This window comes from Narcine bancroftii, chromosome 8 (genome assembly GCF_036971445.1).
Source record: "Narcine bancroftii isolate sNarBan1 chromosome 8, sNarBan1.hap1, whole genome shotgun sequence".
NCBI classification, from domain to species: domain Eukaryota; kingdom Metazoa; phylum Chordata; class Chondrichthyes; order Torpediniformes; family Narcinidae; genus Narcine; species Narcine bancroftii.
In genome coordinates this window covers 87,903,962-87,921,034 of record NC_091476.1, presented here as the reverse complement: position 1 = coordinate 87,921,034, position 17,073 = coordinate 87,903,962, and the positions used below count along the sequence as shown (strand labels likewise).

The window sequence follows — 17,073 nt, the reverse complement described above, 5'->3', positions numbered from 1 at the left end:
ACACACAAATGCTGGAGAAACTCAGCAGGTCAATTGGTGCCCTTATGCAGCAAAGGTAACGATACATCATCAAGGTGTGATGAAGGGCTCAAGCCTGAAATGTCGGTGATGTATCTTTACCTTTGGTACATAAAGGCGCTGTTTGACGTGCTGAGTTTCTCCAGCGTTTCTCTCCAAGGAATGGTGTGTTTATGGCTGTGCCAGGATTTCTAAGATTCCATCTGCAATAGTTGTTTCATTGACGAAGATATCTTTTTCAGACATACAGCACAATAATGGGCCCTTCCTACCCACAAGCCGATGCCCCCCAAATACATCAATTAACCTACAATCCCCGTAGGTTTTTGAAGGCTGGGATGAAACCTCAGCATCCTGAGGAAATCCACTCAGACACGGGGAGAACGTAGACAGCAGTGGATTTGAACCAGGTCACTGGCACTGTAATAGCGTTAGGTTAACCGTGCCACCCATAAAAATGGGATGAAGGAAAGAAACCTTCAGTTGCTCAAAAAAAGAAATGCTGGAAGGTTTAGGTTAGTTAAGCAGCATTGATTCAAAAAGGTAACAGTCATTGTTTCAGATTAGCGACTGTTCCTCAGAGGGAGGTGGGAGAAAGGGGGAAGTCTTACAATTTTCAATACACAGTTAAGGGAAGGCATGAGGAATAAGACAATAGACTATATGGAGATAGGTTAGACAGATCAGGTGACATAAAGCATGACTACTAACCGTTAACAATGCATTCTAAAGGGAAAAGTAAGAAAGGGACATAAACACAAAGATGGGAATTGATAAGAGAGCAGATTTTCTGAAGTTGGAGGATTCAATAGAGAAACACAAAGACTACAGATGTTGGGTTCTTGAGCCAACAATGAGTTGCTTGAGGAATTTAATGGGTCAAGAAGTATCCATAGTCCATCAATATTTTGAGTTGAGATCCTTTATTGAAATTCAAATATGGATTCCGACCAATTCTATCCATTAACTGCTGAGTTATTTGCTTGGAGAATCCAATATTCATTCAGGAAGTCTGAACTGTTCCCAGATGGAAGATAAGGCCTTGTTTAAGGATGTCTAAGGACATAGTGGGATATAGATTAGCTGGAGAATTAAGTGGACCTGTGACAGATGAAATTTAGTCCAGACAAGCATGGGGTAATTCATTTTGGGAAGTTCCGGTAGGACGTATAGAGTAAATTGCAGGGATCTCTGGAACATGGATATACAGAGAAATCTTGGGCTGCATGCTCATAGCTTTCTCAAAGTAGTAACACAGGAGGATAGGATAATAATAAAAGCATTTGGTAAGCTTAACTTCAAAGGCCAAGGCATTGAGTACAAGAGTACAATTCATGTAGCAATTGTACCAAACATTGCTTTGACAGCACTTAGAATATTGGGTACAGTTCTCATCACCACACAACAGAAGGGATGTGGTAGCAGTAGAGAGATTGCAGAAGAGATTCACCAGGAAATTGTCTGGAATTGAGGGGTGTATTTAAGAGAGGAGATTGGATAGGTGGGTTTATTCTCACTGAAAGGGGTGATCTTATAAAGGTTGAGAAAATTATGAAGGGCACTAATTGGATAGATAGGACAATTTCTTTTCCCAGGGCAGGGGAGTTTTGAACTAGAGCACACAGATTTAAGGTGAGAGGAGACATATTTAAAAGATATCTGCGTGGAGTTTTTCACAGAGGCAGTGGTGAACATAGGGAATCAGTTACCAAAGGTAGAATACTCAGACAGCTACAATGTCAATTTTTAAAGATATTTAAAAAGCGAGGAATACAAACCAAATATGGGTATATGGATTAGTGCTGATAGACATCAGGGTCAGCATGGATGAGGAGGGTCGTTTCTGTGCTGGAGAATTCAATGATTCCATGTTGGCCTTCTCATTTATTGGCTTCACTATGTCATTGAGCAAGGTTGGAAAAGGAGTGAAAAATGTTAATTGTTTTCCTCTTCTATTTGTTGCTAACTTCAATGGTTTTCTTTCCCAACACTTCATTCCAGTCTTTATCACCGGAGAATTTGGAGCCGGAATTGAGAGTGATGCACGATTATATCTTCATCTTTGACTGTTGTCCTGTATGGACACCACCTTTGGGAAGATGAGGGTAATGCTTCTCATTCCCTCACAGACGCTCATTATCGGGATATCAGCTGCAGCCATTCTGAAAGGCAATTTTTAAATTGAGGGATGTTATTCTCCTACCTGTAACTCTATTGCTTTTGAATGAAGTTGATCGCTGACAGTGAATCACCGTATATATTAGTCAATTATGTGGGCTGGCCATGCTCCTATTATAATGATGAGAGTTAGCTTTGATTTCAAAAGAGAGTTCATGGGAATTCCTAATGCCTCGTCTTGCTCAGTACCAGCTGGGCATATTGATTGATCCTGCAGATGTTGAGATTACTGCCTCAAAGGCTCATTAACTTGTGCATTTTATTGCACTCTTAAAGGAACCATCGAAAGATAATCGCTCAGAGTAATTGCCGCTGTGTTGTGGATAGAGGGCCATAAACACAGGAGGAGCAGCCAAAGGCTGATGGGCAAGATTGGGTGTTTACTTGTCTCAGGCAGGAGCCTTGAATATTTGTGACACTAAGGAAGGTGAGCAAGTATTGATGTTTTTTACGGCTCTTCCTTGAGTGAGTGGACAACATATGACTGAACGTGAGAGGACACTCATGACCCAAATGCTGCTTTTGCCCGGCATCTGGTGGTGTGGTACAAGAACAAGGAGTGAAGATTTAGTACGGATTTGTAGTGAGAACAGCAATTTATGGCAGTGGGAGATGCATGATATTTTGAGGTTCTGAGGTTCCTTCTCATCAAGTGGGAAAATAATGATCCTGGAAAATAAGGTAGCAAGGTTAATGTAGCAGTTAGCGCTCTTACAGTGCCAGTGATGTGGGTTCAGATCCAGCGCTGTCTGTCAGGACTTTATACGTTCTACCCATGTCTGCATGGGTTTCCTCCTACCTTCCAAAAACGTAAGGGAGGGTTGTAGGTTAATTGGGTGACACAAAGTCATGGGTTGAAAGGGCTTGTTACCATGCTGTACATCTAAAAATTAAATTTTAAATTAAAAAAAAGTAAAATTGTGGCCAAGTACATTGACAAATAACTCAGGCCCAAATCATTTGCTTCCCATGATGCTGCCTGACATGCTGAGTTTCTCCAGAATGTTTGTGCATTGCCCCTGACCCCAGCATCTGCAGGTTTTCTTTCATAACTACCTACATGATCTCCATCAACATATCTCACATGTTGCTGGCCTAGTTCCCAAGGCAGGTACTGAGGGAGGAATTTGGGCGTATAACAGCCTTTATAGGGATATCAGGGAGGGAGGAGTCATAGGTTCCGGGGGAGGGCCAGGCCATACAATAAAAACAATACAGCGCTTGGACCACATTCACCCCTTCTTTTGAAACAAAGTCTGACAGGGTGAAGTGATTCAATGCACGCTGCAGGTTCAGCCTATCCGGTAGTCTCATCTGTCGCTGCGACCGTCATGAGGTTTGCTGTGGTTCAGCTGATGGTTCCTAGGCGGTGTCTTGCACAACAAGATGTGCCTCTGGTGGCTGGGGGTGGTGGGGGGGGGGGGGGTGGTGGGTTGGTTAGTAGGACCATGGAGTTGCTCGGCCTGGAGCTAGGGCACTGCGCCAGGTGTAATTAGTGGGCCCGGTTGGCCAGGGTTACCATGAGGGGATGTTGAATGGTTGGTTGACGGGTTCCCTGCATGTGCAAGGTCTTGGATGGAAACCGTGTCCTGCCGCCTATCCTGGTACTCCACATAAGCATATTGGGGGTTTGTGTGGAGGAGGTGGACCTTCTCGACCAGTCTTATGGCATCTGATATGTCTCTGGAGCAGTATGGGCCCAGTGGTCATCAGCAAGGATGGCAGTGTGGTTCCCAACACCGACTTCCTGGGGAAGGAAAAGAGCCTTTCTTGTGGTGCTGCATTAGTAACAGTACAGCGGAGGGGTCAGGTGGTGTGGAACGCCTCAGAGAGGTCCTTACCACTGGGAATGGGTAGACCTTTTGAGCATAGGAGGACTGCCTTCCAGATGGTAGCATTCTCCCTTTCCATCTGGCTGTTCCCCATGGGTTATAACCCATGGTCCTGCTCATGGCCATGCCCTTGGCCAGCAGGTACTGACTCAGCTCCTCAATCATAAATGAGTATCGCCAGCTGCTATGTATATTCTAGGGGTATCCGAACAGAGTGAATATGATACGCGGTGCCTTTATGACTGAGGCCAATGTCATGTCCGGGCAGAGGATGGCGAAGGGGAAGTGGAAGTATTTGTCAATGATATTTAGGAAGTATGCGTTCCTGTGGTGGACTGGAGGGGGCCCTTGAAGTCCATACTCAGCCGGTTGAAGGGGCAAGCAGCTTTGATGAGGTGGGTTTTATATGGCTGATAAAATTGGGGTTTACACTCGGTACAGACTGGGCAGCTCCAGCTCAGCTCCCTGATGTCTTCAACTGAGTGAGAGAGGTTATGGGCTCTAACAAAGTGGTAGAGCCTGGTGACCCCGGGAAGGCAGAGGTTGTTGTGGAGGACTTGGAGGTGGTCCAACTGCGTGTTGGCGCATGTCCCCTGGGACGGAGGCTCGCTGAGCTTCCTGGATCTCATAGTTGTAGGCGGATAGTTGAATTCTCCACCTCAGGATCTTGTCATTCTCAAATTTTCCCCACTGTTTGATATTGAATATAAAGGCAACTGTTCGTTGGTAAGTCAGCAGGGTGAACAGTTTTCCAGCCAGGTAGTGCCTCCAGTGATGCACAGATTCCACTATGGCCTGGGCCTCCTTTTCAATGGCTGAGTGCCAAAGGATGGGGTCCTGGAAGGTTTGGGTAAAGAAAGCCACAGGCCTGCCCACCTGGTTGAGTGTGGCATCCAGGGCAAAGTCGGATGCATCACTCTCCATCTGGAAGAGGATGGATTCATCCACAGAGTGCATCACCACCTTGGTGATGTCGCCCTCGATGTGGGTGAATGCTGCTTGGGCTTCTGCCGATGGGGGAAAGGTGGTAGATTTCACCAGGGGGCAGGCTTTGTTCACGTAATTCGGGACCCACTGGGTCTAATATGAAAAGAAGTCCAGCACCTTTTCAGGTAGTTGAAGGTATGGGCATTGGAGTTCCAACAGGGGGGACGCATGCGATCAGGGTCAGGCCCAATGTCACCAAGCTTCACCACTCAACCAGGATGGCCAGCCGTGAAGTATTGAATAGGCACTTCTTTTGGTTGTATGTTAAGTTGATGTTTTTGGCTGTCTGGAGAATTTTCTGCCTGTTAGCACCATGATCCAGCTGGTCATGGCTGTAGATGGACACATTGTCCAGGGAGGGAAATATGGCCTTTAGCCTGTATCATCTACTATTCAGTCCATCTTCCTCTGGAAGACAGAGACCCTATTGGTGACCCAAAAGGGACCTGGAGGAAGTGGTAGAGGTGTCCATCTGCCTTGAAGACAGTGTACAGGCTGTCCTCCGGATGGATCAGGAGTTGGTTGTAGGCTGACTTGAGGTCAATGGTTGAGAAGACCTGGAACTGGACGATCTCGTTCACCATGTCGGCGAATCGGGGGAGTGGGTAGGCTGGGTGAAACAATTTGTGGTCTAGCTGTAGTCGACGACCATGCGGTGTTTCTCTCCACTCTTAACAACCACCACCTGTGCCCTCCAGGGGCTGGTGCTGGGTTCTATGATCCCTTCTGCCAGAAGCCGTTTGACCTGCTTTGACAAAGGATCTGTCCCTGGGGCTGTATCGCTTACTCTTGGTGGTGAGCAGCTTGCAGTCGGTGGTGAGGTTCTTGAACGTGGCAGTGGAGGGTCCCAGAGGGTAGAGAAACCACAGGTCGTGTTCAGAGGGGGGATCAAATGGTTTAAGAATTTGCAGTTGCAGGTTGAGAGGGGCAGGTGTGGGCCATCAAACTGCATTTGGATGCTCTTGAGCTGGCACTGGAAGTCTAGTCCCATTATGATTGGTGTCCAGAGCTGTGGCATGATAAGGAGTTTAAAGTTCTTATTCTCTGTGCCCCGCATAGTCAGTGTCACAGTGCAGCAGCCATGGATCTCAGGTGAGTGGATTTTGAGGCCAGCAAGACTTTGCAGTGTTTACCATGAGGCAGTAGCACTGCTTTGTGACCAGATGAATGAAGCTCTCCATGCTCCCTGTATCAAATAAGCAGTTAGTGACGCGACCGTCTACCTAGATGTTCTTCATGGGCCTGGCCAGTTGATGTAGGCTGTCCTGATCCATGGTAATTGAAGTCAGGGTCTGGTCGCTCTCTGAGTCACTGCTGTAGAATTAGTTCGAGGGTGCCCACCATGATGGCTGCTCCCATGTCGTGCATGCGGTGTTGCTCCTCGCCGCTGGAAATTATGCCGGAAGTGGCGCCGTCCCATTTTTCTGCCCCCATGGTCCCACCGAGCCATTTCCCATGACGGGAAATAATGCTGGAGGTGAAATCAGAAGAGGTGTCTGCTGTCAGGGGTTTGGGACCTAAAAATCGTCCTGTAGTGTCCATTCTTCCCGCAAGGCGGAGCATGTAGAGTTTTGGGCTGGGCAGTTCTTTCGGGGATGTTTTGCTTAGCCACAGAAGTAGCACTTCAGGTGCTCAATGGTAGTGTCCAAGCTCCCCACGTGGTGGCTGCGTTCCCTGAGGAGAAGACCTCTGCATTCAGCTGCGCTGAGTCAAGCGCTTTAGTCAGGTTGACTACTTCTTGCAGGCTTTGATCGCCCTTTTCCAGGAGTCTCTGTCTGATGCGATCAGACTTGAATCCAGCCACACATGCACCACGTATCAGGCCTTCTAGATGGGCAGCAACGGAGATTTCTCTGCAGCTGCAGGCTTGCCCCAGCTCCCACAGAACCCACATCTGCTCATCGACTGGCTCACCAAGCACTTGTCTATGACTGGCCAGGAGGAAACTGGCCTGGATGATGTTCGTCAGGGTCCAGTACTATTTCTGCAGGAGCTCCATTGCGAGTAAGTAGTGCAGTCCCTGATCATCTGGAAAATGCAGTGGCTGACCTGAGTGAAGAGTAGATATCATTTGTCTTCCTCACTTTGCACGCCGTTATGTATCATGAAAGTGTTGAGGCAGGCAACCATCGATCAAATTTAATAATGATTGAATTGCAGTGCTATTGACCAACCACATTAGACAGAGAATAGTGATTAATAAGCTTTAATCACCTTAAGACATCAACACATCTCACATGTTGCTGGCCTGGTTCCAAGGCAGGTGATGAGAGAGGTGTTTGGATTTAACAGCCTTTATGGGGATTTTCGGGAGGGAGGAGTCACATGTTCAAGGGGGTGGGGCGGCTCACACAGTACATACATACAGTGGTTGCAACACTGGTACCTGACCTGTTGCATTAAGGCCTGGAATACTCAGCATGTCATGTGCCATCATTGGGTCCAGCAAAGATCAAGGCCATGTGATATCTTGGATGTAACGTTAAAGACCTGCATTCAGAACTACCCATTCTGGCCTGAGGAGAGTGTTCTACAATATCATTAACCTGATACTAGGACATTGCCCAGGAATGCAGGCAAATTGCTTTTCAGGGGCAGACAACCCCTCTCTTAAAACTCACATTCAACCTTAAGCAATCCCTACGCCGTCGGGGCTCTGTGATTAGTCAGGGATTGCTGAAGGTGGGATATAGATGGAAAGAAAAAGTTTGAAAGCCATTGTTTTAATTGCCCCTCATGGGCTTGTTATGTGCAAGGTTTCATAACTCCAAAGGTAATGGGCCATGACCATTTTTCTCAAGCAAAATATTTCAGTACCAATTGGGTCTAGAGCAGTGATTCTCAACCTTCCCTTCCCACTCGTATACCACCTTAATCCACCCCTTATAGAGCACCGATGGCATAGGGATTTACTTAAAGTGGGATGTGAGTTTTAAATATAAGGTTGCTCACTGTTTAGATCATCGAAAAATAGGTGAGAGCATTTCCTAAGTATTGAAATGGAAGACTTTGAGGTGAAGTGGAGAGGGTTGGGGATCCAGGATGCAAATCTTTTGTGAGGTAGTTCACAGGGACAAAAATCGGAAGTAGAATTAATGGGTTGTGATTGAAAAAAAAGCAAATGCTGAAACATTCAACAGGTCAATCAGCTCTGGCGCAGAGAGAAACTGAACTAATGCTTGAAGACTGCCAGATCTGGGCGATCAAAAAAGCAGGTTTGTTGTTCGTTGGAAGAAGGATGGGAGGGAATGAATCTGGCAAGAAAACACTTGCGATAGGGTGAAGTCATGTGACAAACTGTGGGAGGCATCAGATTAATAAGGGAGGCAGAGAGTGGGAGAGGGGAGAGGGGGGTGACGGGGAGAGAGAGGGAGAAGGGGAATAGGGGGGAGAGAGAGGGAGACAGAGAAAGAGAGTGAGAGATAGACAGAGAGAAAGTGAGAGACAGAGAGAGAGAGAGACAGAGAGAAATTAGAGAGGCTGGATACCAAGAATGGAATGTGAAGTATTGTAAGGGATAAGGGGTAAGGTAACCTTTTGAAGTTATTAGGCAGGAGCTTGGGAATTGGGAGCAGGAGAAACGTTTTAAGATGCTTAGGTGTAAGTACAGGGAGGATGTAAGTGGTAGTTTTTTTCACACAGAGGCTGGTGGGTGCATGGAAAGCACTGCTGACAACAGTGTCGAGGCAGGTTCAATAGGATTTTTGGAGACATTTAAATAGGTAAATGGAACTGAGAAAAATGGAGGGTTATGCAGTAGTGAAATTCTAGGCAGTTGTTAGTGTAGGCTATTAGGTCAGCACAACACTGTGGGTTGAAGGGCCTGGACTGTGCTGTAGATTTCTATGTCCCACATGAATGCGAAGATATGGCAAGACTGTCCCAACAGGAAATGAAGAACTGAGATTGATGACTTACAGCAGAATTGGCCAGTCTGATCCAGAGCGCAACTTGCCAGACAGAGGTCTGATGTTGTTCATAGGCTTATATTTGAACTTAGTATAACAGGGCACAAGGCCTCAGTCAGAACAGTCAGATGTGGCAGCGGGAATGAAGAGCTGGCTGAGAGCCTGTCACTTAACTTCCCTGCCCTACGCCTGTTGTGACCTCTGTTTTAGTGGCTATAATGAGGCCCAATAACAACTTGAAGAACCACAGCTCATTTTTCAACCTAGCATATTTCAGGCCTCTGGCCTCAATATCAAATTCTACATCTTCAAATAACTCACTTTCTCTTGCAATTTCTGGCAACCCACTTCCTGCCCTCCCCACCCCCAGATTTCCCATAACTATCTTGCCCCATTCTTCTTCTTTCCCCTCCCCCACCCTTCTTACCTGACCATCTCCCACACCTTCCAGCTCCCACCTCCTTCACTTGCTTCCTCCTACCAGAGTGCATCTTTCTCAGCCCCTTTCCCTATCTGCCTAGCACCTCAACTCCTTTATGTTCTTCCTCATCCCACCTGTAAACACCTATCACCTGCCTGTCTGTGTTCCTCCCCCTTCCCCAACCCCACCTTTCTATTTGGATGTCCATCCAGTCCTCGGGTTTCTGGCCTGAACTGTTGTCTAATCCAATGGTTCTCAACCTTTTTCTTTCCACTCACAATACAACTTTAAGTATTCCCTATGCCATCGGTGCTCTGTGATTAGTAAGGGATTGCTTAAGGTGGTACGTGGGTGGAAAGAAAAAGTTTTAAAACTACTGTTTTAATCGTCCCCAATTGACTTGTTATGTGCATGGTTTCCTAACTCCTAAGGAAATGGGCCAATGACAATTGAAATATTTCAGTAAGAATTGGGTCTCGAGCAGTGATTCTCAACCTTCCCTTCCCACTCATATATCACCTTAAGCAATCCACTGATAGCATGTGAGTGGGAAGAGAAAGGGTTGAGAGCCACTGTTCTATTGCCTTCCATGGATGCTGTCTAACCTGCTGAGTTCCTCCAGAACTTTGTGTGAGCTTCAGTTTTCTAGTCTTGTTGATGAACTGTCTGAATTAGAACTTGCCATTTTCACTTTGAGACATTGGTTCAGTTTTTCCTCTCACCATTGACACAGATTGGATGTACAACTTTCTACACACTTACTCTGTGTTGTCACACCCTATCTGGCCTTATTACAGACCATACCTGTATGTTCATTTCCTCTCTCTCACGGTCATATTAGATTTCAACCTATCCTCTGTAGATTATCCCCACAGGAACCCTATCCTCACCCTTGTCCTATTACAGCTATTCACTTAGCCCAATCCATCCCTCTTCCACTAAAAAATAACTCATTTTTAGTCTCTCCAAAAGCTGATAAAAGGGTCTTCATCCTGAAGCATAAAATCTGTGTAACGCACAAAGGAACTCACACAGTCAAGCAACATCAGTGGGAGAAAGAAATTGTTAACATTACATGCCTGAACTCTTCATTAGGATGCTGATTCTCTTTCCATAGATGCTGCCTGGCCTGCGGAGTTTTCCACTTTTATTTTGGATTTTCAGCATCTGCGTCATTTGTTTTTATTCAATGGACAGTTAACCTCTCATTCAAGTGCAGGCAAAAATGCAGAGAGGAACTTTAGTTCCAGGTGCTGGAAACCTCCGCCACATCTGGATCTGGATGGAGATCAGGACTGACCTCTTTTGGGCACTGGTTCAGCAGAATTGCAATGGTCTGAGAGGCTTGTTTAAAAAAAAAATACACAATTTTGTTGAAAAGGATGTGATCTAATTGAGTTAAACAACGCAGTCTGCAGTTGCATGGCTTACAAAAGTGTTGGAGAAACTCAGCAGGACACGCAACATTCATAGGAAGTAAAGGGTTACCAACGTTTTGGGCCTGGGCTCTTCATCAGGTATATGCAGAGAAAGGCTGAATAAAATGATGGGGGAGGAGGAAGGAGGAGAGGAAAGAAGGGCAGAAGGGGAAGGGGAGGTTACAGGTGAGAGGATAGAAGAAAAAAGCTGAGAAATGATAGGCGAGAGGACAGAGGGTGGCTCATTGAGAGTGGGAGACCAGAGAAGAAATCATTTACTTGGGAATCCGAAACAAGAGGTAAAATGTGGAAACATGACTTTCCAATTTAAATTAATCATGAATTTCCAAAATTTGGCATTAAATTTAGGCGGCATGGTTGGTGTAGCAGTCAGCGCAACGCTTTTACAGCACCAGCGATCAGGACCGGAATTCGAATCTCGCGCTGTCTGTAAGGAGTTTGTTCCTTCTTCCCGTGTCTGTGTGGGTTTTCCTTGGGGGCTCTGGTTCCCTCCCACTCTTCAAAACTTACTGGGTCAATTTGATGTAATTGGGTGGCATGGGTTTGTGGGCTGAAAAGACCTGTTATGTCTAAATTTTAAATTTAAAGTAAAAGGGAATTAAAAATGTAATGAACTGGAGCATTCAGATAAACAGTGAGCATGAGTACATATTGGTCATACAATACCTCGTGTAAGCTCAGCCATTCATTAAGGTCTCAGCTGATACTTTCTGCGTTTATTTTGTCCACTCTCTTGTGTGGTCCCCAGAGCCACAATTCCTCTTCATGCCCAAAAATCTCTCAGCGACACCCTTCAATACCATCAGATGTTTTGGGATTTCTTTATCAACTCACTCCAAGTTTGGTTAGATCAAACCCATTTATCACATCGAGATAAAATGGGTTTCACCTCATGGCCATTACAGAAACATTGTTGCACATTGACTAAGATTGAAAATGGAAGATTCCTGTGTTTTTGACGTTTAGAAAGGGAGGCAAATGGAAGATGGACAACCCTGGTGATAATCTGCTCCAATTAGGAATGTCTTTTGTTGAAAGATCAAGAAGTAATTTTTGAAATTTGGCTGCAATTGGTCCCAAAACTGGTCTTTGTAGCATTCCTGTCAACCTGAAAATAAACATATTTATTCCTTCCACCCCTTTCTCTGATAAACCCATCTTCAAGCCAGGTTAACAAGCTTCTTGGCCCTGCAAATCCTTACCACTTCAAAATCACTTAGAAAATCCATATCAAATTAAATGAAATTTTATTGACAACATGGTAGAAAGCCGATTCTGTCCATTGAAATGTTTTATGCCCAATTACATCCAATTAACCTACCAACCCCTACACATTTTGGAGGAGGGGAGCACATGGGGAAAAACCACGCAAGTCATGGGAAAAGGTATAAACACCTCATAGACAGCACAGGATTCGAACCCGGGTCGATGGCGCTGTAATAGTGTAGTGCTAACAGATCGCCCATATGTGGCACGTCCTCTGCTTCTCCGCATCCACTCTACCAGTTACATCAAGGAAAACAAAAAGACCATCTGATTTGCAGGAAGGATTTCAATTGCATAGAAACTACCATACCAAAGTTTCTTACTGCAGCCCCCTTAATAATACAACACTCTGGGTTCTCGAAAGGCGGTTAAATTGCTTTTTTTCTTGGCTTCTTTTGAAAAGTGTGTTACATTTGCTGCCTCCAAGTCTACTGGGATAGTTGCAGAATCTGGAGGATGCATGGATGGTTGAAATGTTATTTATTTCCATTTATCATAACTTACCTCGCGTTTCACACTTTCTCTGGAACCCTTGTTTTTAAAAAAAAATTCTTTATGCCTCTTACTGAAGCCGAACACAGCCTATCCGTTTAATGCCTCGGCCATTTCCCATTTTCTAATTGTCATTTTTCCTGCCTCTGCCTCCAGGTGATGTATATTTATTTTTTTATATATACTTGGAGAAATTCGTACATCTGGTAATTGACTTTCATAGAATATTTTCTTCTTCCCTCATTGTTAATTGACTTGGTCATGGCTGTTTTCTGTAACTCTTTCAATCCACAATTTTACTATTTCATCTGTAAGCCCTTACTCTAATATGTGACCAAATACAATGTACGTTCATGGAAGCTTATTAAATTTATTAAATATATCAGGAAACAGTCGCTATTCATCGACCAGATTCCAATCTACCTCAGAAAATGGACCAACTCGTTCGTACCTAGTTAATTAGTTTCATTTAAGTTCAAATCTCTTGTTTCCATTTTAAGTAAATCACTCTCCAGGTCAATATGAAATCCTATCACGTTATGACCCAACCCTCAGTGCTTAATTTAAAATCGGTAAAAGCTTGTTCCCTATTTGGTTTGATAACATTTTGCACTCAACTCATTTAATGAATTTCTCCAAACTCCATTAATATATTTAATTTTCCAGTCTCAATGAAGACTAAACTCCCTTACAATTTGATTTTACCTTTGAGCCAAGCTTTTCTTATATTTATTTTTATTTTTGTTTCCCCAGTAGCACAGCTGCTGTTCCAATCTACGTGCAATACCTCTGGACTGATTTTACTTCTTGATCTTTCAACAAAAGACATCCCTTATTGGAGCAGATTATCACCAGGGTTCCCCTTCTTCCATTTGCCTCCCTTTCTAAACATCAAAAACACATGAATCTTCCATTTTCAATCTTAGTCAAGGCACGACAATATTTCCGTAGTGGCCATGAGACCAAACCCATTTATCTCGATTTAATAAATGGGTTTAATCTCACCATTTCAGAACAAAATGTAGCTCAAATAAAGTAGGTTTCATGTTAACCATTTTTAAAATTGATCTGACCTTTATTTAGTGATGGACAAATACTGTGAAACATGGAATCCCTTGGCTGATTATCAGTAAAGACAAGGAGTGTTACAGCTCAGAAATCAATCAGCAAACTAAGAGTTGACTCCAGCTGGCCCCATTTGCCTCCGTTCACCCATTTTTCTCTAAACCTTTCCGACCCATGATTTAAATGTCTTCTCTATATTACATTTGCAATTTCCTCTGCTACCGCCTCTGGTTAGCTCACCCACCATCCTCTGAATTAAAAATGGACTCCTGAGGTTCCCTTTTAAATCCTTGCTCTGTCAGCTATAATTTATGCTTTCTAGTCTTAGACCCTGGGAAAAAGACAATGATTATTTATTTATTTATGTCCTTCATGATTTTGTAAACTTTTATAATGGCCCCCTCAGCCACTCGTGCTCCAGGGAGAAAAGCCCATCTATTTAGCCTATCAGAGAAAGGTTGATTCTTGTCAATCTTTCCAGCTTTTCAAGGCTGGGTTACAAGTGTGCAGATTGCAACTTTGATTTAATAAATATCAAGTCAAGTTTACTGTCATCCTGACGAAATAATGTTCTCTCGCCCTCGGGGCAAAACATGAAGACACACAACCAGATATAACACAGATACAAATAAACAATACATAAATTTAAATTTTATATTTAGACATACAGTACATTAACAAGTCCTTTTGGCCCATAAACCCGTGCTGCCCTATCACACCCAATCGACCTACAACACCCGGTATGTTTTTGAATGGTGGGAGGAAACCAGAGCACCCCCCCCCACCCCCGGGGAAAACCCACACAGACATGGCAAGAACGTACAAACTCCTTACAGACAGCATAGAATTCAAACCCCGCTCCTGATTGCTGGAGCTGTAAAGGTGCTGCACTAACAGAGCAGGGCAAGTATTTCATTTTTACACATAAATAAATATTGATTCATGAATACGAGAGTCTCAGATGGTTAGCATGAGCTGTTCCTTTGGTCGTTCAGCATTCTCACTGCCCGTGGGAAGAAGCTGTTCCTCAGCCTGGTACTGATTCTCCTGTATATCTCCCCCGACAGGAGCAGCTGAAAGATGCTGTGTGCAGGGGTCCTCAATGATTTTGCACACCTTTGACTTCGCTTTGGAACTTTCTCTTCACATGAACCTCCCCATAAATAGCTGTTAGTTTTGAGATTGATCTGGTTGTTCCATTCTCTAAGAGAAAAGTTGCCCTATTCCGATTTAAGCAGAACCCATCCCAATGAAACAACCCTCGCATTCCCTGTACTGTTATCAACAGTTCACACATTCTTTGCTTGGCTTCGCGGATGAAGATTTATGGAGGGGGTAAATGTCCACGTCAGCTGCAGGCTCGTTTGTGGCTGACAAGTCCGATGCGGGACAGGCAGGCATGGTTGCAGCGGTTGCAAGGGAATGAATCATGGGTCCTCTACCGGCATCACCTACGGCTCCTAGAACGCTTCCACCAGCGTTGTCTCCGCTCCATCCTCAACATTCATTGGAGCACCTTCATCCCTAACATCGAAGTACTCGAGATGGCAGAGGCCGACAGCATCGAGTCCACGCTGCTGAAGATCCAGCTGCGCTGGGTGGATCACGTCTCCAGAATGGAGGACCATCGCCTTCCCAAGATCGTGTTATATGGCGAGCTCTCCACTGGCCACCGTGACAGAGGTGCACCAAAGAAGAGGTACAAGTTCACACATTAGAATTCACACAAATGACGGAAAAAAACAATCAAGAATAATTTTATACACAATGGTGATGAGCTTCTGTCAAAAGAAAACTGGATTTTGCTCATTGGGTAAATGTAGATAGAGGCATGGAACGAAGTGTATAGGCAATCCAGAAGAGCAGGAATATTCTTCCTTTACTGAAACAATCATTTTGATTACAGGAGGCCAATCTAGAAGCCAGACATTGCTGTAGGAGTTCCTCAGGGTAGTGGCAGTGGTTGCATTAATGAATATCTCCTCACCTGACCCCCAGGAGTTTACTGCAGGAAATCTTCTGAGGTCCACGTGGCTTCAGTTATTTTGCCAATATCTACCCCTTTGAAAGGTTGAATTGTTTGCTAATGAGTGAATACAATGCACGAGTCAAGGCTGTGATATGTTGCTCCCATTTCCTGAAGCCAGTGGTTTTCTAAGTTGTTTGAAAAGTAAGGAATGCAGTTAGACATCCACTTGGGTTGGTTCTCTACTGTTGAGGGGCTTGGCTCATGTTTGGGGTAAACTGGTTGTAGACATGGAAGCATGTCAATGTGTTTGTGCAAAGGTTAGCTCCATTAATAATTGCCATGATTACTTGCATGCATGCAGCAAAATCTGGACCATATCCAAACTTAGGTGAACAAGTTGTGAGTAATGTTCGTGCTATCCAAATGTTTGTCACTAAGTATCCCTGATAGCCTCATCACTGACCCCAACATAACCACCATATTAGAAATGTCACCTTTGGAGCAGATATTAATCAATTGCGAGAAATATGTCATGAGTGCACCACATCTTCTCTCTCCATGTCTAGATGAATGGTTGCTGTGAAAATCAGAGCAGTGACCCTATTCCACACCAATCAATGTTTTAGATATTCCCTCTCTCCACCTGCCATGCAGTGTGAACAATCCAAGAGGTGAATTGTGGCAAGCTGTTGTGGTTTGGTGCATAACCTCTACCTTGCCAAGGCCAGATGACAGGTCTTGGGTGTCTCCTCTAATTGAACAGGACCCCATTAAGAAACATCAGGTCAGCAATCACCCACACCATCACTGACCTTGTCCCTTCTGGTCATCCCCACCCTGCAGTGCCTAGTTCTTCCTCCCACCCAAGACACACAAACTCAGTTGTCCCAGTGGACCCATTGCCTCTGTGTGCTCCTGCCCCACTGAACTGGTATCAACTTACCTTGACTCCATTTTATTCCCCCCCCCCCAACTAGTCCCTTCCCACATATATCCCTGATAACTCATCGCCCGTCATCACTTTGACAATGTCCAGTTTCCTAGGCTTGATTACCTCACTATGGACATCCAATCCCTACACACCTCCATCACCCATAAAGATGGCCTCAAAGTTTTCCATTTCTTCCTTAATAACAGACCTAACCAGTCTTTCTCCACCTGGCAGAACTTGTTCTCACCCTCAATCACATCTCTTTAGCTCATCCCATTTTCTCCATCAAAGATGCCCACGTGGGCCCCCAGCTATGCCTGTCTTTTTGTTGGCTATGTGGAGCAATCCATGCTACAAGCCTGCACAGACGAGACTCCTCATCTCTTCCCCAGCAATATAATTATTTTTTTTGCATCCACCCCGGCATCTGCCGACTTTCTTGTTTAACACCGACAAGCTGCCAAAGTTTAGTTAGCCTTACTCTCAAATCTACAGCCTCTTAGAATGGCCACAAGGTGAGGCGTGGGGAAAGGAAGAAGGCGCTCTGATAGACATCGGCAACAGGGA

General features: G+C 44.8%; 1 protein-coding gene across 3 annotated transcripts in view; it reads left to right on the top strand.

The window, feature by feature from the left end:
• The window catches only part of LOC138740998 (uncharacterized), an 81,240-nt gene extending 70,547 nt beyond the window's left edge, over positions 1-10,693 (top strand). For all 3 annotated transcript variants that reach the window (XM_069894419.1, XM_069894421.1, XM_069894420.1), the window contains exon 4: positions 10,462-10,693. In XM_069894419.1, coding sequence (XP_069750520.1) covers positions 10,462-10,643 — 182 coding nt within the window. In that variant the 3' untranslated portion in view covers positions 10,644-10,693. The remainder of the gene's footprint in view (positions 1-10,461) is intronic.
• The last annotated feature ends 6,380 nt before the right edge of the window (positions 10,694-17,073 follow it).